Source organism: Dermacentor silvarum, chromosome 5 (genome assembly GCF_013339745.2).
Source record: "Dermacentor silvarum isolate Dsil-2018 chromosome 5, BIME_Dsil_1.4, whole genome shotgun sequence".
NCBI lineage: Eukaryota > Metazoa > Arthropoda > Arachnida > Ixodida > Ixodidae > Dermacentor > Dermacentor silvarum.
This window is the reverse complement of record NC_051158.1, coordinates 70,637,309-70,663,031: the sequence shown is the minus strand read 5'-3', so window position 1 is coordinate 70,663,031 and position 25,723 is coordinate 70,637,309. Positions and strand designations below refer to the sequence as shown.

The following is a 25,723-nucleotide window of genomic DNA, read 5'->3' as shown; positions in this document are numbered from 1 at the left end:
TTTTTCTCCCTTTTTTATTTATTTATTTACATATTCATTTATTTAGAACTTCCAGGCAAGGACATTGCGTGTGTCCACCCGTTACAAAGGCGCTGGCCGCTACTACATCATTATCATCATCATCAGCCCACTAACCCGTTTCAAAATTCAAAGGGGACGCTCATAGCACCCATCCAGCCAGCCCCCAATATTCCGGGCATGAGTCCGGGCTCCCAAGGAGGTTTAAATAAAACTGCTGGAGCGGAGGTAGCTCCAGCCGTACGCAACGCACGATGCAACCATTACAACGTTATGGTGGCTAGCCGCACTGCGGCTGCCGTGGCGGAAGGCGCGCTTTCTGCCTATGGCAAGATGGCGGCACGCGGCTTCAGCTCAGGGGCGCCTCTTCCGCTCCAGTAAGTTTTATTTAAATCTCCTTGCTGACTTCCGAGGAGCAACGCGCCTATGAAGAGCGTTAGAGCGATGGTGAGAACAGATGCGAGTGCAATCGGCGCCGGCGGGCCGCAAGGACCAATTGTTCATCGATCAAGACAAATAATGACCACCGATCGAGACAATAAATGTGTGCGTACCTTTCGCCATGATGACTACCGATCAAGACAATAAATGTGTTCGTGCCTTTGTTGAAAATTCTGTGTCATGTCTGTGTCGTGTGCTAAGAGCTTCGCTGGTCATCCACCCTCACAGAGTGGAATGGCTAAATTTGTTTTAACATTTCTTTGTTTTTCTCTCCTTGACGATTCATGCTCTGCCGTAGAAAAAAGAATATATTAAAATTAAAACCCCTCCCCTACCGGGAACAGGGTAGCACGCGAAGCTTGTCCAACTCTAGGGGAGCGGATGGTGAGTTTTTTGAGCGTTTGAGATGTTCACGGGCCCGTTGTCGCTGCCGTTCCTCCAACGCAGCCTGCTCTTCGGCAGAACGAACCAAACGCGGCCGCCCCCTCTGACTACCGGGCCTGAACTGGCGGGAAAAGGCGGGCGCGAGGCGATCGAACACGTGATCACAACACGCGATCACACCCTTTCGATCCTCCGGAGGGAGGGGATGCCTGTGATTGGCATGTGGTATGGCGTGATCGCGCGTGTCAACTGCGGGCGCCGCGTCTACTTTTTTTTTTATTTCGAAAGCTTGCCCTTAGGCATAATACAAAGTATATCAAAAATACACTAACAGACTTCATTCATGCAAAAAATCTAGAAGTGAACGATGATACGGTCTATGAATCTAACGTTCAAGGTCGGGTGGGCGGCCAGGCCGAAGGCCTGTTGCCCGTAGGTGGCGGAGACGGCTTAGGTGAAGTAGGGAGCCTACATGCAAGCGCGCTTGCATGTAGGCTCCCTAAGGTGAAGTCCTGGGCACGTCCATAATAGGTGTGCCACTGTCACATCTTGAATCGTAGTGTCACAAAATGGGCACGATGTATCATATAGGGACCGTGGTACTGTTGTGCCCAGAGAGCGGTCACAGACGGGGTGAGTGCGACCCCGTCACGCAGCCTCCGTAACGTAACCTCCTCTCGGCGGGTTAACCCACCAGGGAGGTCTGACCCACACGGAGGTATAAGAGCTCGTGTGGTACGTCGGAGGTTTTCTTTTGCCCGGAGCAGTTGTCCGCAAGCGTCTTCAGGAAAATGCGGAAGTGGGTACGTTATGTTCTCAGGGTGGGTTGCCAAATCTGCTTCAAGTAGACCCGGCAGGGCTGCTCGAGGCACCCACTGAACGCGTATCACTAAATTCGTAGTGGCAGCAATACGGTGAATGCTATCCGAGAGAAGAGAGGACCGAGATACCCTATCGTGGATGGCTTGAGTCGAGACCATGCGAATGATGAGCTGAGAATATCGAGCAGCTTGAACAAAAGGGAGCAACGCGGCCAATCCGTCCCGTATGGCGGCAAGCTCGGCAAGATAAGCCGGCGGTGCAGGATCGGCAACATACGAGCACGTCTGGCCTGCCTCTGGTATCAATGGGCTCACGAGAGCTGTGTGAATCGTGGTACCATTAACACTGGCGTCAGTGTATGCTACGAGAGTCGAATCGTCTTGATTATCATCGGTGCGACGAAGTCTGGAAACTTGAGCGTTCGCCTGGCGAGGAACCGGGCTATGCAGACGACCAAGAGGCCTATTGTCACTTAATTGTACCCTGTTCCAAGGAGCTACATCGTGTGTCGTAGAAGCTGGGTTGTCTATTTCATGTCCCATGTACCGGGAAAGTGCAGCAGCCGAGCATAGCTTCGATGGCTTAAGGGCGCGCGCACATCGACGCTGTTGCACCAGTTCGTCAAGAGTGTTGAGTTGGGACTCGGCCTGTAAGGTTGGCAGCGGAGTTAGACGTGGCAGTCCCGTTATGGCACGCATTGCTTCATGATTAATGGCCTCAAGGCGAGCCCATTCTGTCTTCGTGAAGTGTTGAAACTGGGCTCCGTAGACGAGTCGGGTTGCCGCGTCTACTTCTATACATATAAAACCCCGCTTTAAAGTACGCTTCTCCCGAGCCAGATGACTGTGTACCTAAAGAATGTTTATGATGGACTTGATGTTCAACCGGACTGGTACCCCATTTTGGTGAGGTGCTTAGCCTTACCACCCTTTTAAAGCGGAACTTTTAAAGTGTGTGACTCATTGTACCCGCCTTTCTATGACTATGCACAATTAGTGAATGTTTTATTGGATGACATGTTAATGTATTAAATACCATGAAAAAAAAAAAGCCGACAGTGGCTGAATCGGTTAGCGTGGTGGTCTCGCAAGCCAGAGGTCGGTGGATCGATTCCGCAGCCCGACGAGGAACCCTTATTTTTGCGCGGCTTGGGTTTTTTCGTACGCCAACACTACCGAGGCCGACACGAATGAGGCAATACAAGCTTCGCTTGAAAAAAAAAAAAAAACTTTCACGCAGTACGAACGTGCACAGAAAACGTTCCTATTTTTGCTGAACTACTCAAGATCCCAATTTGCGGCACAAATAGTTACTGATACTTCGTCTCAGTGAAGGGCGTAAGAGAAACAGGCAGCCCAGTGAGATAGACGGACTAGCTTTGTGTCTTACTGTATTTTTGCCACCGTCTTGATTTCATTGCTCTAGAACACTAGCTGTTCTAGATAGTGAAACGCTATGACCAAACTTCGCCTTGTTTTCGTCAACATTTTATAATCTACCGCTGAAACGCGGCATATTCTATAATACTGAAAAGCAGGGAGCCTACATACAACCTGAAAAGAGCGCATTCGCGCCAGCTGGTTTGCGTAAGTCGACCTTTGCAGCCGCCATGTGGGCAGGCAGTTGAATTTTGCTATTGTAGCGCATTAATATTCCTGTCAGAGGGAAAAAAAAAAGAAAAAAGAAAGCTGGGCGAGTCTCTACGAGCGCGACTGTCTCGGAGTCGAGCCTTTCCTTTTCCTTCTATATTCCATTCCGGGCAGTGTAGCCACAACTATGATGGGCCACGTCCGCCAAACCGAATAGTGGCCACAGAGGAAGGGCTCTGGTTATCGCCTTCCGCGCAGCGCCGACTGATCAGAAACGTCGCGGAAGTATTAGTAGCGCACAATGCCCTTCTTCCTTATCTGGAACACGTTGCCGGCTCTCGCTTCTGATTGGCTGACACGAGCCTTATTAGCCGATACTGTACTGCACGGAGTATAGGTTAGTATACTCGGGCTACAGCTGCGTGTTCGGAGACAGTGGACGCGTGACCTGTGCCAGGCATAATTACTCTTTGGCTTAATTATTGCGAGACGTTTGCTAATGATCGTTTCTCAAAAGAGCGCCCTATCTTGGGCTATTAATGAATAACGAGGCTGTATACGCAAGACAGAATATGCATCCGCATACAGGATGGGACATCATATGCAACTCGAAAGCGGCATTGTCGACTAGCCTGTCTTCCTGTTGTAGCGCACGCTGTAGTTTCGTTCGTTCTCTACGATCGTGCGTGGGCGTTCGGTTGCGCCACCAAATGACCCGTCACTATCGTGGTCGCTTCCTTCGTTTTCACGGTCATAATGTACCGCCTCTTCCCACTGTATCTGTATGCACTCACACTAAAACGGAGACGGACTGGCAGATAAGTCAATTAGACAGCTTTAGCAGAGCACTCACAGTGCGCTCCGCTCAGACCGGCGTATCCCAACGATTTGCGCGCAGCTGTTCAGCGGAACGCTAGCGGGAACGCTAATTATGCGCGTGCGCACAACTCTCACATCGGCAGCGGAACGAAGAACGCTGTTCAAGCCGTTTGAGCTGAGCGTTAGGGTGCGTCTACTGCATGCTTGGTCGTTTTACCAAGTTTTACAGCCACGCTGAGAGCGCGTGGCCGGCATCTCTGGAAGACGCGCGTGTCAAAAAAATGTCGCAGTTTCGCCCGAAAGGCGAAGCATCAATTGCGATAGCAAATTGGTAGAGCTATTCGGAGTAGGGATAGTAGAGTAGTTTTATTGGCCGCATAAACTTGGACACATTCGCTTTCTAACTGAATTGACCAGCGTGGTGTCATCGCGCATAAACAAACATGAATAAATCACACTGAATGACCGCAGACAACGACTGTCAAAACGCTGGCGCGGCCGCTGCAGCGGGCGAAGAATCGTGCGGTCTATCGCTTCAACGGAAACTGAGCGGCGAATGGACAGCGGATAAAGGCCAGAGCCGTGTGGAGACACGGCCGGGCTAAAGCCCCTATATTTATAAATACAGGGGCTTTAGGCCGGGCTCGACTGGCGCGCGCTCTCGCTCGCTTCTTAAGAAGCGAGTGCGCGCGCCAGTCGAGCCCGGCCGTGGTGGAGATAAAGAGACGGTGCGGGCGACGGCCACCACAGCCAGTGCAAGCGTTTTTGTTGGCAGAGTAGAAGCTGCTCCCCCCGTCCCTCCCGCGCTGCCTCCCCACTTTTTTTTTTTTTTGCTTTCGTGTGGGAGATTGCGTTGCCAGTTCTCCTTGCGCTGGGTTGCAAGATAAGCATTTGGTGCCGTAGCACAGCGTCGCCCCACCTCCCTCCCCCCCATACCCCCACGGCCTTTTGGGCGACAATCGTGTTTGCTTTCCGCCGTGCGTTGGCTCTCCGTGATAGCGCGCGTCCCCCGCGCGCTTTTACTCGTACGGCGCGCGGCGACGCTTTTATCGCCCTTGGAATCTATACGGAACCTGACGGCGACGGCGACGCCGACGGCAGAAATCCCGTTGAAGTGTCCATATAATTGCTATCGCAATAATAAGCGAAATCAACGCAGTTCACGCAGCCAGCGCAGTGCGTGAAATGTTAGCGGAGCGGCGCGTAAGAAACGCTCTCCTAATTTAGCAGAGTGTTGCTTCCGCTCCGCTCCGCTAACATTTCACGCAAACCGCTGGCTGCATGAACTGCGTTGATTTCGCTTGTTTTACAAGCGCGTCTTCGAGAGACGCCAGTCACACGCGCTCAACGTGGCTGTAAAACGACAACGCAACCAGTAGACGCCCCCTAACGCTCCGCTCACACGGCTTCGTGGCGGAGCGTGGGCAGCGTTCTTCGTTCCGCTGCAGATGCGAGCGTTAATTGTGTGCACGCGCATTAAGTGTTCCCGCTAGCGTTCCGTTCCGTTCCGCTTTGCGCAAATCGTTAGGATACGGTATGAGCGGAGCCGGCCGTGAGCGCTCTGCTAAACTTATCTAATATGGCATGCACGCTGCAGAAACGTCACCGTATCAAACTATTTACCTGCTTTGAATCGTAGAATATGCGCTCGAAAATGTAAATATGCGCACCGTTTATTTGTGTATGCCATGCATGCATGCATAAAAAAAACGCAATTCACCTAACATACGTATGGTACTGTTTATTTCCACACAAAACTATTCGATATGATACGTGTAACGGGAGTTGTGCCATCCGGCTTCTGCAGCGGCCGTCGCCCGTCTAATCGACGTCACTCATGGAATCTTCGGTGTTGCCGGAGTGATGGCGCAACTCCAGTTCGTAGTCCTGCTTGCCGCCGCCATTCATCCAGTCGGTGAGGACGCGGGCGCTTTCTCCTTCTGCCTTACAACTCCTCAGGCGTGGGCACCATCGGCGGAAGCATGAAGGAAGGGCCTTTCGGTGGTGCGATGTCCGTCATCCGATGCGCGCGTGTCTTAGAGGAGCTTGTACCGTCATTCATGTCAGGAGCATGGTGACTTATGGTGCATGGCGTCAGACTGGATGACGGAGGCGCGGTTGTCTTAGAGGAGCTTGCACCGTCATTCATGTCAGGAGCATGGTGACTTAAGGTGCATGGCGCCAAGCTGCTGCAACGTTTCCTGCCCCTCAAGCTGCCCGCGTTCATATCCGTCGACGTGCCTTCGCGATGCGTTAGTCCAGCGCTGGTCGCTGTGTCCGAGGTGACGGCGCCCTCGAAGTCCGCGCGAGAGTTTTGAGCGTGCGCTCGCTGATTGGCGTGCTTCCGCGGTGGGTACCAGGGCAGCCGTCCGTCGCCGCTGTTCCTGGAACGATGCCCTGGTGCCCTTTGGGAACATCGAATGGCTCGGCACTTCATCTCGAGGTCGATGTCTTCCTGTACCGCGCGCTTCCGCAGGGGCACCTTTGACAGCTGTTCTCGGAGCACGTCCACTTGTTCCTCCAGCTCGGTTGTCCTTTGCCGTACCGGGGACGCGTCTCCCGCGGGTCGTCGTCGGCGCAGCGTTCCGTCAGAGATGTAGAGCCTTGGTGTTAGTGATGATGATGATGATGATGATTATGATGCCTCACTCAATGGCACAACCCACCGTGGGGGATAGGCCATGAACCGGGTGGTATTATGATATAAATTTGAAATAAATTAGTTTAGAAGTAAATAAGTAATAAAAATTAAAGGAAAAGAAATAAATTGAAGATGTGAAACGAACGGATAATATTAGAATTAAGTAGTCTATACTAAGTTAGTCAGCCTTACCTAGATAGGAGTATTAATATGAATTTAATAATTAATTAATTACAGTAAAGGATAGACGTAAATTTTGAATAATAATATTAATACTAATATAATTGTGATTTTGTGACATTACTTTTTGAATTTGCTAAATCTATAATTTCTTGAAGGGATAAATAAATCAATCATCGAAAGATGGGAAAATATTAATAAGGCAATCTTTTTGTGTCACAAAGAAAATTATAAATTGCTCGGCAAATATTCCCGTGGCCATATCTTAACACCGTGGCTCCAAGTGAGAGTATAACTGGACTGCTTAAAGGCAGTCCTAGATTGCGAAGTGGGATTTCCAAACATCGTTGTCGATGATTAGAAAAGCGCCGACACGATAATAAAAAGTGATCGATGGATTCTGGTTCATTGCCGAAGTAGCATAATGGGGATGCCGCCAGACCATATCTGTGCAAGTAAAAAAATTAGTTGTGGAATACGGCAACGCAGCCTTGCAAATGTTACTTCGGAAATCGACCTGTTCGGTGCACGTGCAGACTTCTTCGTTGACGAGCTGGCCAGCAGAATGTCTTCTATACGTACGTATTATATTAACGCGACAGCATCGGTGTCTGGTGGAAATAATCATGCCGAACCGTATCATCCCGGCCCACCCCGTTCGGGCAGGCCCTTCGCGTGGAGCAAGGCGTTAGTGCACAAAAAAAAAACACCGCATATCCACGAAGTGAATGATGATGAGTGGGCGAAGCACCGGCCGAGGGATCGTTCGGGCAAAACGCCGGAAGCGTTCTCCGGAAGCCGGAAGCTGGCTTCCGGTTCCGGCTTCCGGAACCGGAAGTGGAACTGGAAGCCGGACCGTGGCGTGTATATATATATATATATATATATATATATATATATATACTGTACATGTGTATAGTATATACAGCGCTTATATAGCCCTTGTGCACCGCAGCGCCCCTAGCTACGAACGAGAGAGAGAGAGCGCGCGCGTCGGGAACGAGAGAGAAAGAGAGCACAGCTGCGCCTCTAGCGGGAGCGGCGAGTACTAGCGTGGCTACGACGGCGCGACAAGGGACAAGGCTCGACCCTAAGGAGCTTCGCCCCTAAAATTGAATTTCTGAGAGTAAAATATACGCCAGAAAAATCGTAAAGTACGACTTAATCACAACTTACAGGTGTGAAAGCGTAGGATTGTAATTTGAATATACGAGAAAAAAGCCTGATAAGCAGCCAGGGATCTTTGAATGCTGTCGCTTTCCACACTTAGAGGCGAAGCTTAAGCATCCTCCATTTCTGATAGTGTTTGGCTGTACTTTGGTTCTAGGCAACATTGAGGGGAATGTTGAAAAGCGGGTCAAAATTTTGCGAGTCAGGAAATAAACATTATATAATTATTCCTCATTAAATATTTTTTTCTGGTTGTTTAATCGTAATTTTGTTCTTTATGATTTTGTATCAACTCATTTCATTTTACTTCAGGTGGCCGTAGGGCAGAATTGTCTTCTTTTTCAATAAAGCAGATTGTCGCGAGCGCCATGAGGGGGCATCGTTACAGGATAATGTATTCTTTTTCTTCTTTTTGGTGAATGCATGATTATGTTGCAGACTTTTCCACGCTGATTTTCTTCGCCTATATTCATGTGTGCAGGCCTGACGAGTTCGACAAGTTCGATGGCGAGCATGCCAGACATAACCGTAAATTCTGCGGGCTGAATAGCAGAATTTCACATCGATATATCATTGAAGTCAGCGTTCCGTTGCGTGTTCTTTTCGCGTGCACGCGGCGATCTTTTTTCTTGGCGGCGCTGGGGCCGATTGTCACGCCGCTACAGGTTCATTCAAGAGTGGCACATACTCAGTACTCTAAGTTGGCATTAAAGAGCGTTCATCAAAGAGCGCTCATTAAAGAGCGTCAGCGCTCGTCTGTGCTTGATGATGATGATGATGATGATGATGATGATGTACCTCTGTCATGGCTCGCACGCACTAAGGGGGATAGGCCAAGAATCGGGCGGCAGTGGGAATGCTCGTCTGTGTTTCTTCGTGTTCCTCGTGTTTCGTCTCGTTTTCTTCGCGCTGGTTAAAGTTGGCTTCAAGATCATGAACCAGCTAACTCGCACCAGAGTCCCAACTCCACCAGAGTCCCAACTCCACCAGAGTCCCAACTCCACCAGAGTCCCAACTCCACCAGAGTCCCAACTCGCACCAGAGTCCCAATTCGCACCAGAGTCCCAACTCGCACCAGAGTCCTAACTCGCACCAGAGTCCTGCTAAGGCATTAACGAGGTTCAGTGAACAGCGGCACATGTGCCACATACCCAATGATACCCAAGCGGCATGTGTACCCGTGCCACGTATACCCTATAGTTGGTCAGACGAGTTGTTTCGAACGCTGTTTCCTCAGCGCAGCAGCCCAATGCGGTACCCATTATATACCATGGAGTACCCAGTGACCCAAGTTGGCGGGAAAACGGTTAGAGTGTGTGGAAGATGGACACGGAATGGCTAGGTGACTTTTTGTCGCCGCCCCGTTTCAAAGGGGATGCCAATAAATCATCATCATCAGCAGCAGCAGCAGCCGCAGCAGTGCGGTTACCAGTGGCGTAGCCAGAGGGGGGGTGTACATACATGATGGCACACGCCTTCAGGAAGGCGACCAAGGGCCTGCTTAAGGTAATAGGGGTATTCTTGTGCACAAAGCTATGGGAAACTTAACAGAGAACAATGGAACGGTTAGCCCCCCCCCCCCCCCCCCCCCCTCCTTGGAAAAAAAAAAATCCTGGCTACGTGCCTGAGGTTGACCATGACATGTTTACAGCCTGATCTCCCCCCGCCGATGCAACATTCGAACTGTTCCTAACTGAACCAAGTTCAAAACCAGTTAAAATGGAGGCAAAGCTTTACAAATTATTACTGCACGCGTTCGTTTTTTTTTCTCTGTATTTTCATGCGTTATACAAGGTTCGTAGTTGGTTTCCCCGATGTTCTCGATGAACTAAACAAGGCATACGTTGTTTATATTTGGCGAAAATATTGCGCACATTATGATAATACGTAGCCGCACATTATGATAATACTTTAAAAGTGTGTGGGTTAATTTCGGCTTTTGCAATAAATTAAGCGTTGAGGTGCTCCGGAGCGTTGTGAACTTCACGTGCAAGCGACTGCGTGATGGCGGTCGAGGCGATTGAGCGGCACCTACGAGCGGCAAGATATTTTGCTCGCGGCCCTGGTGTAACTAAAGATGTCACCGAAATAAAACTTAGTGAAAATGTACGAAAAACTGCGGCAAATCATTATGCGAAGTTAAATCCGCGTGCATTAAATACAGCCTTGGTTGAACATTTCTTTAATAAGTGCTTGAAAGCGTTGTGTTGTCATTTTACGTTATGTTTCCCAGTGTCCCGAGGGAACTTCACGTTACACCAAGTTTATGCTTGAGGGAAAATAGGGCACGTTATGGGCTATGTGTAGGCGAATTCAAAGTGTCTGGGTTAATTACGGCCTGTGCAATAGATTGCATATTCAAGCGTTACAGAGCGTATATGATAGTTTTACGAGTAGAGCAAAATTTACCACGCAGCCCTCGCATTACTACAAATGCTATCAAGATCATGGAGGAAGGAACAATATAGGAGGGAGCATTACGTCACGCAGGCAGCCCTGGGAAGCGAACGCTTCGTGTATAGCCAGTAGTGGTGGCCCAACACGTGACCTCTTGCGGCGAGATCACGGAGAATCGAGATTATTTTGGTTACCGGTAGTCTTTATTCGGTGCGCGCTCGGCCGGCAGCTGCTCACATACAGGAAGGAAAAAATATTTTTCCTTGTTTTGTTGTTTTTCCTTGACCTTGTTTTTGTTTATTTCAAGAGTTTCGAATGGTTTTGAATGGGTATTAAAAAAAATCAACCGGGAGTACTAAAACCTAGCGCACGCTCTGACGTATCCTCCGTGCTCTGACGTTTTCACCACGTGTTGGGCCACCACAGTCGGCGTCAATCGCGTTGCGGTAGGCTCCCTCCTATCTTTTCCCTTCCTCCATGATCAAGATCAAACTTAGCAAGAATGGCCGGACCTTTATATATGACAAACCTGTGCGCGAAGTTAAATGCGTGTGGATCAAATACAGCATTCGCAAAAACATTTCTTGTGTTCGAAAGCGTCACGCTGCCGTTATCACATATATGTTATGTTCCGAAATAACTCCTCGTCACATCGAGATTACATTTATTTAAAATGGAGGGCATGCTAAGTGCAATAGGCCACGAAATTTAAAGTTTCTGGCTAAATTAGGAGGGTTCTCCAGAATTACTTAACTCTCTTCTTTTCGGAATTTCGGTGCGTTATTTCTAGACGTGGGCGAATATAAACTTTTCTGAATACTAATCGGAAACGAATAGTAAGTATCGAATGTTGGATCGTGCTGCCTGCCTGTACGCGCCCCGGAGGAGATGGCGTCGAGTTCTTATCGTGCTGCGGCAGACCGTGTTTGCGCGTTTCCTCCACCCTGATGCGCTTAACGACGACAAACGCTTCCATTGCTAAAAAAATAGTACGACTGCGGCCGTGTGGTACAACACAGAGTTCAGCCACCAAAAGCGTGCAGTAAGTCCAACTGCAAATGTTATAATCAGGCTCCCGGGTGTTCGCTGCATAACCCCAAGACGCCTACCGTATCATTATCGCTATACTTTGACTTCGATGGCTCAAAATGCCGATTAAGAGGAAGCTTTAGTTAGACAGACTCCTATCCAAGTACAAGGGAATTAGGCAGTAACATGCGCCACCTTGCCAGAGTTTTCATTACTGCTGACACGTTCTTGTATACGGCGCGCAGGAGGAAAGCGAAAGTGCGACGCTCGTCTCTGCGGCATACGCACATTTTCTATAAGCGCTCGCGCGCCGAAGGGTGTGTTAACTAATTTCCAAAATTAGTTAACAATTCTTTTCTGTAATACGCTCTCTAGAAGCGCGCTGAAACTTCCAGTATATAACCAAAATTTGCTATGTGGCCCGCGATGAGGGGTCCTTTAGGCACGGGTGACAGATGGCATTGCCCTTGTACCTTCGAATGGGTAAACTGATCTGTGCACGAGTGTTCTTGTTCGCAACTGAGCTTTTAATTCTGGGCAGCCGACTGCAAGAATTTTGTAAATCGTCACTTACAAAAAAATAAAGAAAGAAAAATTGTCGGCCCTTCCACTCCGTGAAGATGGTTAGTGCGGCTCCGGTGTTTATCACTGGCTTAATTCCGAGGTTTCATTAAAGTATTTCTCAATTATGAGGTTACACACACGTTCGGCTGCGACGGAGAGAGCGATGTCACTGATGGTATGCCCGCAGTCCGCCGTTGTCGCTTGCGTTCGATGTCTCGAGTTTGCCCGGCGGCGTGCTTAGCAGCATTCGCCCGCCGTTGCCCGCTTGCGATTCTTCGAAATTAAATTGCTTCAGAATTAAATCTGTCCGTTACGTAAGACAATCAATGGTTCATACCTCCTTAAGAATTGGCTCATAGTCCCGTAAACGCGGGCTCCCCATTCTGTCTGCATAATAATAAAATTGAAAGTGGTTTGGCCAGTAACCGCTATTTGGCCCCCCAGTCGTGTACGTGTATAGTCTTCACTTCTTAGTCGCTCTGATGCGAAAACAGAGACGCTACGAAAACTCCTCTAGTCATTCATCGCACAAATAACCAAATTAAAGAGGTCAACCGGCCTGTGATGTCTCCCCATCCCTGAGCTCGCGCGTGGTAATGGCCAGTTGACAAGCTCCAGGACACCGGCCGCCGCAGAGAAGACTCCGGAGTCAGATCGCCAGTAAACGTGGCTTTATTAACTCGGGATACGCCAGAGTGCGACAGCCACGGCTAGCGCGCAAAGAGGGTCACCGCAAGAAACTCGATCGGAGGCCATGCCACAAGACCAATGGAGTACGTGCGGCCACTGTTCTAGGCTAACCGAGTGTAGCGGTCCACCGAGCACAAGAACTCGCCGAAGCAAAGTTTCCACGTAATCAGATAATAGTGTATGTAGCGGGCCTGTGGAGCATCCGCCTCGGCGAGAAAGCGCTCAGGGCTACTGATATCGGAGGAAGGGTGCCAGGGAGCGATTACGGAGAGACCAGTCACGGTGACGTGTCACGGCTCGTCACGGTGACGTGTGCTCACGCATATGACCCGATACCGGCAGGTAGATGCACGGTTTGCGCGGGAAAGTAGCTCCTGCGCTCTAGCCATGTCCGCCATATTGACGCTGGAGCGCAGTTCCCGGAGATCGAGCTTTGAGAATGGCCGTAACATCGCGCTTCAGCTGGCCATGAGGCGCTGGAACGCACCTCGATCTCCACAGGCCATGGGAGAAAGTTGTGCCATATTGGCTACGTACGGGATCCTTGTACAAAATGAAAGATGATCGCACCCGGCAGATAACAGTAAAACTTTATCTTCCCAATATACAAAATGTATATTCTGGCAGAATCTATGACGACGTGGCAGAATCGATGAGTACGTCGTCCAACAACAAGAAGCGCCTGACCAGGCTCCAGCAGTGCTCGTTGAGGTTGTCCAGCTGCATGTGGCCATCCTGGCTGGGGAGGCACACGACTCGATCCCTGACGACTCCAGCAACCCTCATGAATCCGTGCATGTCTTGCACGCTCCTCAGCGCCTCTCGAACCATGGAGACCGTGTCGGAGACGCTGAAGGACATCACTTCGGCGAGACGTTCGAGGAGTGGGCGATGCTGGTAGACATGTTCTAGAGCACTGAAGCAGCACCTGCCCAAGGGGTCAGACGAAAAAAAACAAAACAAATAAACTACAGTGGTAAGAGTCACCCCATCTCCCTCGTATGCTTTTCCCTCATTTAACACGAGAGTATACGTGGTTCCCAATTAAGAGACGAAAGTAAGAGACGAACCGGAATGAGAATACAAAACGGCAGGAGTTCGAATAATGAAACTGTAGTCAATTTGTAGAAATTGTAGAAATTTGTAGTCAATCGAATTGACTACAAATATTCGAGAATTGCGGCTTTCGAATATCTAATCGTGCCTCGAATATTTCCTCTTGCCTAAACAAAGTGAAATATGAAGTTCACGTGAAATCTCTTTAGTAAAAAAAAATTCTTCAGAAACCATTGACGATGATTGTCAATTTAAGCGAATATCCGAACGCTTCTAGGAAGCTATTCCCGTTATTCAGGGAATGATGCGATTGAAGGCGCGGATTGTTTTCAGTGAGGATTATTAGGTAGCGTTTGTTGCTCGACTGCGTAATTGCCTGGAGAACAGAGCCAGCACGTCGACGGCAGACTCGCCTATTCGCTTACTTATATAAAGTAACCCTGTAATGGCCCGAAACACTTGAAGTATTGAGAGCAAAAATAAATAAAAGCGACATTTTTGATGATTTCTGCGTGAATTTAGGACCAAATAAATCACACGAGGCTAAGCAAAAAATATTCAAAAAGAAAGCGACTTGACAGAGAAATGAATATATTGCGAATGCGCCCGTAATGAATGTCACTGCATGCCGCGCAGTCTTTAGCTGTACACGCGCATACCTGTCGCAGCGACGACCAGACAAAAGTTGAGCAGCTCGTGACACCAGGCTGGCGTTTCGACGCGCTGTGTCCATGACAGCAAACCACGACTCATGAGTGGCGTCCTCCGATTGGCCCAGGTCATCTTGACCATCTTGACCCGCCCACAAGCTGGCGTTCGTGATGCTGTAGTTGTTGGCGATGTTGTCGCCAAGCTTTCTCACAAACCATTCAAGTTCTCTTCCGAGAACGAAGTCGCAAGTGCGGATGCTCTGGCTTAACAAGACGGCATACGCGAGGCTGTCCATTTCTTCACAGCTTAAGCTGCGCAAGTTTACGCTGACTTCTTTTATGCTACTGTTTTTAGACAGGGATTCAAATATAGCCTTCCAGTGATGTTCACCTCTTCTCAGCCGGGACCATGTTGAGCACGAGCTAAAATGAATTTTCTTGAGAGTACTCGATGTTTGTATATAGTCGGCGATCGTTGAAGATAATCTTGAGTCCAAGTCGTCTTCACTTATTACCAAACTCACAGATGTTATGTGAGAAAGCGAGGAAAACAAATGTATAGTCTTCCAAAGTGGAACACTTGGTTGACCACCGTAGGACGACACGTGGACCTCTCTAATGGCTTCGCAATCGAGCATGTCGAGACTGTCACGCACAATGACAGGCTCCAGGAACACCATGTCTACCACACCGTACTGACGCAGTTCTCCGTAGAGCGTTTTTAAATTGGTTTGTCCATTTACCCTCGTTTCGATTGCCACCTTTCGCATCCTTTTTTTCCCAGTCAACGTCCGGAGAAAGTTCTGCCACTGGTCCAGCTCATAGATGCCGAGAGGCAGCGTGATTTCTTCAAGCGTTTCGTTTTTCATGAATGCTGGGAGCCAAGAATCGAATATTTCTCTCGAGATTCTTGCCCTTAGGTCAGTTAAATTAAGGGCGCGCAGAACACTGTTTTCCGCAACGACTTTTGGTACTAGCTCGGCACTCGCTTGATCGAAACGAAATGACTTGAGGGCTACCTCCGTAAGTGTCCTGTTGCTCACAAGGCAGTCCAGAACAAACGCCAAGCAACGTTCGGAGTGAGGACCATCTCCATAAATCTCCAAGGTCGTCAAGCAGCAATCATTCTTCAGGAAATCTGCGAACTCGTCCCGGCATGATTGAGAGGCGTCACTTATGACGCAAAAATGCAGTGAGAGATCTCTCAATGAGCAGTTGGTACCGATGGCTCTCAATAGCATATCCACAAGTGACCTTTCCATACGTAACTTTGGAATTCTCAGAACAGTCAATGACGTTGTCGTCATAATAAGCTTCGACAGCGAGGCTACAAATATGTATGAGCAATCTTGAGCGGTCGTCTGTTCAAGTTCATTGAGGTGTGTCAAAGAAGGGATGGCGGGGCAAATTCTACCGTATAACCTGACTGGAGAAAAAAGACATTCTGTTTCGGTCACGGCGAGCCTCAGGGTAAGGATGGAAGTGTTGCACTGCAGGGCGTCACACATGAGTGATTCGTACTTCCATGCCATGAGCTCGCTGATTTCAAAAGTAATTATGCAGTGATGCTTTCGAAGGAGCCAATAGACCAAAAAGGCAGCTTTGACTTGGAAGGATGACTGTTCCCAGATTATTCCTCTGTAGTGCTCACTAACGTTTACAATAGACAGTTGGCACCCTGTCTCCGGAACTTCTCGCAGTTCGAGCCCAACGAAACAGAGGAATTCATTCCAGATGGACAAGTGCTGGAGGATTTGGCACGTCTGATATTGTGTCTCGGTGCACGGCAAGTGGCAGTCTATTCCCTTCCCTGTAAATGGTGCTCGGGCATCGCTCAGGTCGGCCAAGTAGACCCTGCCAGTCTCCATTTTTTCTCTAGAAGCGTGTTGGACCACTTCTTCTGGACGGCGGTTTATAATGTCATTTTATCTGCAGGAGAAAAACAAAACATTCATATTGCCCACTTAGTTGACGCATTGAAGGACCGCATCTTTATTTCTATTGATCGTTATGTGCCTCTATTTTTGAAAGGTGTCGTAGGGAGAGGCTTTGTCATCCGCTCTCCGTATGAAACTTGCTGCCGCTATTTGGTAGCTGAGCAGTAACAGTAACAGTAACCTAGTAACAGAACAACCCACACTTTGCTAGGAAACATCAAGGGTACAGGACTACTCTGAAATGTTTGCTTCAGAGACAGATGGTTTCGCTTTTAGGAGACAGAGAGAGAAGCACTTAGAGATATATGTACAAGCATAATACTTTTGAATCTGTTTTGAATCTTTTTAGTCCTGCCGCATCGCTTCTCGCTCACATAGCTGTTGATCTTCATCAGTACTTGTCACTTCTAGCAACGATACGCCCGCCTCGGGAAAACCTCACTCCGTATCACTCTATCTCGCCAGAACCGATACGATGAAGCAATACATCTACCTCCCCTCTTTTCATTTTTTTTTTTTCATCGTAAACCTTCCCAGCACGTTAGAGCTGGGAAGGTTTACGAGACGTTCACTTGGGTATATTGTTTCCCTTATCTAGCATATTTGGACCGGCGTATTGTGTTCACAATGTGATAAGATAAATATGCATAAATGAATAAATATACATACCTGCCTATAGGCCAGCTGGCGATATGCAAAAAAAAAGTGGTCGCAGTTTCACCTGAAAGGCGAAGCATCAATTGCGATAGCAAATTTGTAGAGAGCTATACGGAGTAATTATAGTAGCTTTATCAGCTGTATAAACTTGGACATGCAGCAGCACCGGCAACACGCAGAACTAATGTCGACGCCGTCGGCGTTTTGCCCGCGTTCGCACAAAATGCGTGCGGCGTTGCCGACTGTTGCAGGAGCCTCTGATATAAATAGGCACTTGGTGCCACACCTAAACGTCACCTCCCTTCCCTCCCCCTCCCCCCCCCCCCCCGCACCGCCTTTCGCGCGTCGGAAGAAGGCGCGTTTGCTCTACATATATGGTGATCGTAAAGGAGGAAAGAGACGCCTACTTCTGCAGCCCTTAAGGAAGCACGGCGCAGAACGCGCGTTTGTTCTCCGCCGTGGGTTCACTCCCCGTGAAAGAGCGCGTCCCTCGTGCCCTTTCACTCGCACATACAGCGTTCGGCGGCGCGCGGCGACGATTTCATCTCCTTTGACGTCATACGGAACCTCACGGCAACGGCGACGGCGACGCCGGCGGCAGAAATCTGCTTTGGAGTGTCCATATAATTGCTATCGCAATAAAATTATGGGGTTTTACGTTCCAAAACCACGATATGGTTATGAGAAATGCCGCAGTGCAACACTCCTAATTAATTTTGACAACCTGAGATTCGTGCACCTCAATCTAAGTAGTGGAATCTCGATGATACGAATCTCACGGGGTCACAAAAAATATTCGTATTAGCCAAAATTCGTATCATCGAAACACAATTAAAACTAGCTAAATTAAGGGGGACGCGGGGATCAGATCGCGAAAATCGCGAGAAAAATAGATTTTATTGCGATAGCAATTATATGGACACTCAAAAGCAGATTTCTGCCGTCGGCGTCGCCGTCGCCGTCGCCGTGAGGTTCCGTATGACGTCAATCGAGATGAAATCGTCGCCGCGCGCCGCCGAACGCTGTATGTGCGAGTGAAAGGGCGCGAGGGACGCGCTCTTTCACGGCGAGTGAACGCAGGGCGGAGAACAAACGCGCGTTCTGCGCCGTGCTTCCTTAAGGGCTGCAGAAGTAGGCGTCTCTTTCCTCCTTTACAATCATCATATATGTAGAGCAAACGCGCCTTCTTTCGACGCGCGAGAGGCCGTGGGGGAGGGGGGGAGGGGGAGGGAAGGGAGACGACGTTTAGCTGCGGCACCAAATGCCTATTTATATCAGAGGCTCCGGCAACAGTCACCAACGCCGCAGGCATATTGAGCGAACGCGGGAAAAACGCCGACGGCGTCGACAACAGTTCTGCGCGTTGCCGGTGTTCTCCTTTACAATCACAATATATGTAGAGCAAACGCGCCTTCTTCAGACGCGCGAGAGGCCGTGGGGGAGGGGGAGGGAAGGGAGGCGACGTTTAGCTGCGGCACCAAGTGCCTATTTGAAAACCACGCGTTTGGGTATCTGCAACGCCTAATCTACGCTGCATCAAAATGGTTTGGCTGAAAACGCAATAAAAGCGCCCGAAAAAGTTTAATTCGTCAGTGCGCAGGGCGAGAAAACAGCTATAAATCGCGCAAAATCACCGCAGTTCACGGAGCCATATCTCGTATTTCCCGCCACCGAGCGCCGCCACCGAGCGCCGCCATCTTGGTATCGTTCGAAAGCTCAAAGTTTCGCCTGTTCCGCTTCTCAATTCGTCCGTCGTCGCCGTCTTGTAACAAACGCACAAACACAAAAGAAGCGCGGGTCTACGATAGGTAGTCACACGGGCCCTCCGATGAAAGCGGGCCTCCGATTGGCTGCCGTGCTGAAAGGCGTCTCTCCATTGGTTGCTGCTCTGGCAAGGGGCAAGATGGCAACCGCAGTTGTCTGCTTCATAAACCACGCTGGCGTCTTCACTTGACACACAGAATTCGGATTACTGAGAGCTCCCAGGTTAGTGATGGAGCGACGATGGCGAATAAACTTTGGGCGAAGCACGCCTTCGGAATACGGAAGCGCTCCTACGGCAAGAAAAACACGGCGATTAGCGGGAAAAGCGGAGGAGCACCGGACTGAACGAGTCGCGCTACCGTGGATTACGTGCCGCGCTATCCTGCACCGTGTGACTATAGCAGCGAAACCGACAATCGCCCTGTGCCATCGGCACTGATAACGCAGCCGACGGAAGACGCGCCAACGGAGGCTCCCGCGCCTCGCCGTACGGCCACGCGAATCAGCCGAGATCGTATGTTGGTAGACATAGCTCGCTGCGACTAGGCAAAATGGCGCAGACACAAAGAACGCGGCCCGAAGCACGGCAGCCACTCCGTCCGATGGCACGCGGAAAAGGAGGAAAAGCACAAAAGCAACAAAAGCGCCACCACTTCGAACTCTTCGCGCCCAGTCGCGGCCTCCGCGCTGTCCGGCGTCGTGTCCGCGCCTCCGCACCAAAAGAGAAAGGGAGAAAGCGCGTGACTGCGCGCTGTTCTCTTTCGCGGCCGTCGGTGGGGTGGCGTCTATTCGTATCAACCGACGCGGGTCGGAAATCGTTTCGTAACAACCGTTTTCTAACACGTTGCAAAGTAATGGGGCTCGGCCGGGACCGCAGAAAAATTCGTAGCATCCGGAAATTCGTACTAGCCGTGACCGTATCATAGAGATTCCACTGTATTTCCGTTTGGCCCCCATCGAAACGTGGCCCCCGCTGCCGGAATCGAACCAGTGAATCCGAGCTCAGCAGCGCATCGCCACAACAACTTAGCTACCGCGGCGGGCCCAGCGGGAAATATGATCATTTATTTATTAAATGCGAAGCATTTCTTGGCGAACATTTGCTACTTTGACAGTATCTATCTATCTATCTATCTATCTATCTATCTATCTATCTATCTATCTATCTATCTATCTATCTATCTATCTATCTATCTATCTATCTATCTATCTATCTATCTATCGCCGCCTACGTCTTTGTGCTCTTATGGTCGTTTCGTTAACTTGGTATGTACCAAAATTGGTATAGTATGACAAGAGTATATGAAGAACATAAATGATATATCATGACATGGATATCATGACATGCGTGTCATGTAAGTCATGAAACAGCCGTCTAAGTCTTGGTGATCTCATGGTTGTTTCGTTAACTTGGTAGGTACCAAAATTGGCATAGTATGACAGGAGTGTATGACGAACATAATTGATAGGTCATGACATAATGTCAGGACATGCGTGTCATGTAGTTCATGACAATGACCCATCGAAAAAGATTAACACTCAAAAACCACTGAAATGGGTTCGGACGTGGGTACTAAGTGAAGGAAACACTGAAGGATGCTGGTAGAAGTTATAGTCATCAGCATGACTCAGCAAAAATGACAATGACTCAGCGAAAAAAGGTTAACACTTAAAAATCACTGGAATGGGCTCGGACGTAGGCACTACGGGGAGGAAATGCTAAATGATGGTAAAAATCGTATTCATGAGCATGACTCCGCAACAATGACAATGACTCAGCGAAAAAAGATTAACATTCAAAAGCCACGGAAATGGGTTCTGACGTGGGTACTGAGTGAAGGAAACACTAAAGGATGGTGGTAGAAGTCATAGTCATGAGCATGACTAAGGCTTTCGCCTTAAGATCTCTTATGTGTAGCTAAAGGGACTCCTGAGGACTCATGACATGAATGTCATGACATGCGTGTCATGTAGGTCATGAAAGAGCCGCCTACGCCTTGGTGCCCTTATGGTCGTTTCGTTAACTTGGTAGGCTCCCCGCACACTGCATCTCATAACATCGATTCCAACAGGCGTGGGCTATGCCGGCTTTTTATTTATTTATTTATTTATTTATTTATTTATTTATTTATTTATTTATTTATTTATTTATTTATTTATTAGTACCCTCAGGGCCAGAGACATTACAGAGGGGAGTGGAACATACGGGAAAAAAGACACGATACAGACTTTATTCTGTTAATCCAATGTTAGCTGAAAAGATGAGATAAAAGCGGGAAACAACAAAAATTCAAGCAATTGACCAATAACAAACATAATTACATACTTGGTTAGATAATTGCCATACACTTGTGTTTAAAACATTATGAAACTGCGAATAGTGAGCAGTGGACGTGCATGATCCCGGAAGGTGGTTCCAGTCCTGTGAGGTACGGGGTACAAATGATTGATAACACGTTTGCGTTAAGCACGACATTATTCCCACCTTTTGTGCATCATCAAAACGAGGGGAAATGTATGATGGAGGAAGAATAAGGTCATTGTGCAGGGAATTCTGTGGAAGAGACATAGGCGAGAAAACTTGCGGCGACAGGCGAGTGACGCAAGCTGTAGAGACTCTTTCATTAAAGTGATACTGGCAGTACGACTGTAGTTTCTTAGAATAAAACGGACAGAGGTGTTTTGGACAAGCTCGAGGGCAGAGGATAATGTAGCAGTGCTGGGGTCCTAGATGGAAGCGGCATATTCGAGTTTACTTCGGACTGAAGTTTTGTAAAGGAGGAGTTTTAAAGAAACAGGGACAGATGAAAAGTTGCGCCGGAGGTAACCTACAGGGAGCTGTTAGCATTGCTAATTATTTTACTAATATGAAGAGACCAAGTAAGAGAGGAAGTTATGTGGACAACTAGGTAGCAATAGGATGTTACGGATTCGAAAGCAGAGTCCTCGAGAAAGTAGGAAGTGGGGCAGGATGTTGGACGGGAGACAAGTAATACCTTACATTTCGTTTTGTTGAGTTCCATCAGCCAGACTTTAGACCAGTTAGATATACAGTTGATATCGTTTTGACGGATCGTAACATCATTTTGGTCAATAATTTCTTGGAAGACTACGCGATCATCGACGAATAAGTGAATGTTAGAGGTCACGCATTGCGGCAAGTCATTAATATAAACAAGAAACAGGAGGGGACCGAGCACTGAACCTTGGGACACGCCAGTATGAACTGGCCTCAACGGGGAATTAGAAGTGTTAGCAGACACGAATTGTGAGCGTCCGGCTAGAAAATATTCGATCCACGAGAGAAGTTTCCTATCAATGTTCAATTTTCTTAATTTAAAGAGAAGTAAACTGTGGCAAACTTTTTCAAAAGTTTTTGCGAAATCTAGGAAGACAGTCAGCTATAGAACGACGATCAAGAATTGTATGTACTTTGTGTGTAAAGGAAGCCAACTGTGTTTCGCAGGAAAGAGATCGGCGGAAACCATGTTGAGCTTTCGAAAAGAACGAGTTGGCATCAAGGAAATTAACAATGTTTGTGTGAAAAACATGTTCGAGGATTTTACACGGAATACTAGTTAGTGAAATCGGGCGGTAGTTTAAGGGTGAATTTTTATTTCCTGATTAATGAACTGGAACGACCTTTGCGACTTTCCAGTCGGAAGGCAGTGTGAATTCATCAATTGATCGTTGAAATATTTTGGATAGCATAACACTAGAGTATATTTTAGTACTTTTTAAGAATTTAGCATTGATAAGGTCAATTCCTGGGCTTGAGGACACTTTCAATGATTCGATAATTTTTCGATGCCAAGGTGTTGATTAATTACTGGATCCATTGCTAGAGAATCGAAACACTGCACGTTGGGAAACGTTGTAGACGAGGCTATAACAAAATTAAGGCAAAATACATCATTTAACACCACAGAGCAATCAGCAACTGGGATTGCTTCACCAGAGGAGTCAAGTAATGTGATTTCGCTGTTACGATCGGGGTGAATGGTTCGCCAAAACTTTTGTGGATCATTACTGAGCATAGCTGGCAAGGTATTTTGTAGGAAATTCGTGCGAGAACTTTTCAATGTAGAGACATAAGCATAAAGCGAATAATTATTCGCTTTCACATATGCATCCCACCGCTGCTCGGAGGGAGAATGCTTGGCAGAACGATAGAGCCGCATTTTGTTACAAAGTCGTTTTCAATGCGAATTATACCAAAGTGCTTTCGAATGCGAAGAAATAGTGCGTATAGGTACGTGCCTGTCAATTAGTTCACGCACTTTTGTTGTAAACACATTCCAGTTAGTTTCGGTTGTACGGCTTTCAAAATGATCCAATAAAACGTTTAGAAAGGTATACCGTTCATTATTAATAGCTTCAAAGTTGGCCTTGCTGTAATTACGAAGGGACTTTTTTGACTCTCCGGTTTATTGACTGACAATATTTTACTTCAAAGCAGAGCGCTAAATGATCGCTAATGCCAGGCAGATACAATAAATCAGAGACGATATCAGGACAGTTCGTTAGTATAAGGTCAAGCGTATTTGCCGCATTGTGCGATAGCCTAGTAGGTTGTGAAACAAGCTGATAAGAGAAAATACCGAGCAAAGATTGATAAAGTCAAAGAGCTTTCTGATGAAAACGATTTCAAAGCCGGGGTATCAGAAGACCAGGAAATGTTGGGAAAGTTGAAGTCTCCCAGGAAAAAAAATGAAAGTGTTAGGATGGCGTGCAATAATGGTATCAATTGCATCATGTAAATGAGCAGCAAAATTTGAGCAATTATTGGGCGAACGATAGCAAACCCCAAACACAAAGCTTTTATGACAGATATGAGCGTGCGTCCGTACAGTTTCTAGATTAGTTTTACCAGAAATATAGGAAGACTGAATATCTCGCGAAATAGCCAACATAACACCGCCTCCTACGCGTGATTCACGGTCGCAGCGATAAATGCTGAAGCTGGGCACGTCATGAAATATTTCGTTGTCAGTAATGATTGGGTGAAGCCAGATTTCAGTGAGCGCAATTATAGCGGAATTGCACTTGTCAACAATTGATTCAAATGAATATCGCTTATCAAGTACGCTTCTGACATTTGCCAAAAGTACAGACACGCTGGGTGCCGGCAACAAACCACCACGTCCCCTCGCGCTCACCTTTGGTGGTGTTTCGCCACTCAAGTTTGGCGCTGAAGGTCGCTATACACTGCTAGATGATTCACCGGAAGTGGGCGTGTTTACCTCTTTAATGCTGATGCTGGCTGCGTCCTACATTAACGTTTATTGTTAACAATGAGCTTGTTGTACCGCAGCTGGAAGTTCGGTGACCCGGGTAATCCTTTGGCGAATTCAACGAGCTTTCTTCTAGCATGGCGAGTGGCGGCGGAAAAGTCTTCGGCAACTGTCATTCTCTTCTCTTTGAATATTGACCGTAATGCCAGCACATTTTTTCTGGTTTTAAAAGAAGTAAACTTTATAAAATTTGGATGAAGCTTTAGCTTCACCTTCAAGAGTCGAACGCGATAGCATTCAAAGATCCTTGACTGTTTCTCACACTTCCCGGCAACTGCAGCTTATGTAACCGTAATGTTTACTGGGAAACGCTGGCGGTGAACGCTATGCACGAATGCGCGCTTTCTGGTAGAAACGCGGCCTCTTTCGTGGGCCGGTCTTCTTTTATTGTTTGCACCTTTAATATTTCAGCCTGAAGAGATTTAGCATAAAAGGCATGCGCTGTCGGTGTTTTGTTGCATGACAATTGTTTGTGGGCTATCACTCTCAATATTCCAAGGAATAACTTTGTAAAGAATGCAAGACAAAGTGTGAGCAACTTTAGTAGTAAAATATATTTGGAGGGCCTGCATGGTTGGGGATGACTCTTTTGGCCGCGGGCGGCATTGCCGACGCCGACGCCGGATTTTGTAGGGTGAGCTACACCGGCCGAGGTTGAGCAGTTTCGCGTGGCTCCTGGAGAGCCGTGCTGCGCATGCGCGAGGAGCAGTGACGTCACACGGCGGACAGCTGGCGCGCCGGGCGTTTTCCAGTGTGGTATAGCCATGGAGAAGGAGAGTGAAATTGCTGCTCAGCGGCGCAGAAGAGTGGAGAAGCTTAACTCATCGAATCCCGAAGTAGTTGTCTGGCAATTAGCGGTTGAGTGAAGGAAGAACGAACAGAAGAAGGCTAAACGTGCTACGGAGACACCGGAGCCAAGGGGGGAACGTCTAGCAAAGCGGCGTCGACAGGAGGCTGAGCGACGTGCCCGACCATCTCAGCAGCAGCAACAACAAGACGCCGTCGATGACGTCAAGGCTCGCCGATTGATTGACTATACGGTGAAACTTAGCGAAAGCGCCAGTGCGACTCGGACCTTCGAGACGGACTTCGTAAACAATCCGTTTGGATATATGTGCGACGTGTGTGAAAGACTGTGTCTGATGAAAGACTTAACGCCGGTAAGTAGTGCCATGCGTGAGAGAGACTAACATTTATTGAGGTAAAAAGGAAGGGGTTTAGGAGCTAGATGGGTGGGGCCCCAAGTCCAGGGCTCCACTGGCTTCTGCCGCCAGCCGGACGTCGCCCAGAAGCGCTAGTTGCACTTCCGGTTCTGAGCTAGCGAGGAGTGCCTCCCATTGCTCCGGAGAGCTTTCTAGTCTGTACCTATCCTGTAAGGAATTTAGTTTCTCTGGCCTTTTACTACATCCCCATTAGGGATGGTCGATTAAATATTTTAATCGATTAACGATTAATCGTTCGTCGGTTTAGCCTATAATCGATTAATCGCTTTCGATGCGGCGCTTTTCGTCGATTAATCGATTAATCGACTTTTTTTCGGGTGCTTTAAAAAGGCTGAAACACAGTTATCTACTCACGTAAGTACCCATTTTAACGTTTGAAAGGTGGTACCAGGATAAGA

General features: G+C 48.1%; 1 protein-coding gene across 1 annotated transcript; it reads right to left on the bottom strand.

The window, feature by feature from the left end:
* Positions 1-13,347: 13,347 nt before the first annotated feature.
* Positions 13,348-15,848, bottom strand: LOC125945380 (uncharacterized). Its single transcript, XM_049667132.1, has 2 exons — positions 14,460-15,848; positions 13,348-13,672 (listed from the first exon to the last, which is right to left on the bottom strand). Exons 1-2 carry the CDS (start codon positions 15,755-15,757, stop codon positions 13,375-13,377), a joined length of 1,596 nt encoding a protein of 531 aa, XP_049523089.1. The 5' UTR covers positions 15,758-15,848; the 3' UTR covers positions 13,348-13,374.
* Positions 15,849-25,723: the final 9,875 nt, after the last annotated feature.

What these genes read in the sequence shown, in the direction of transcription:
- LOC125945380 (XM_049667132.1), bottom strand. Translation starts at nt 15,757, where the DNA reads ATGACGACAACGTCATTGACTGTTCTGAGAATTCCAAAGTTACGTATG. An exon ending in TCTGGTCGTCGCTGCGACAG is followed by an intron (nt 13,673 to 14,459) that starts GTATGCGCGTGT and finishes CCCCTTGGGCAG; the next exon opens with GTGCTGCTTCAGTGCTCTAG.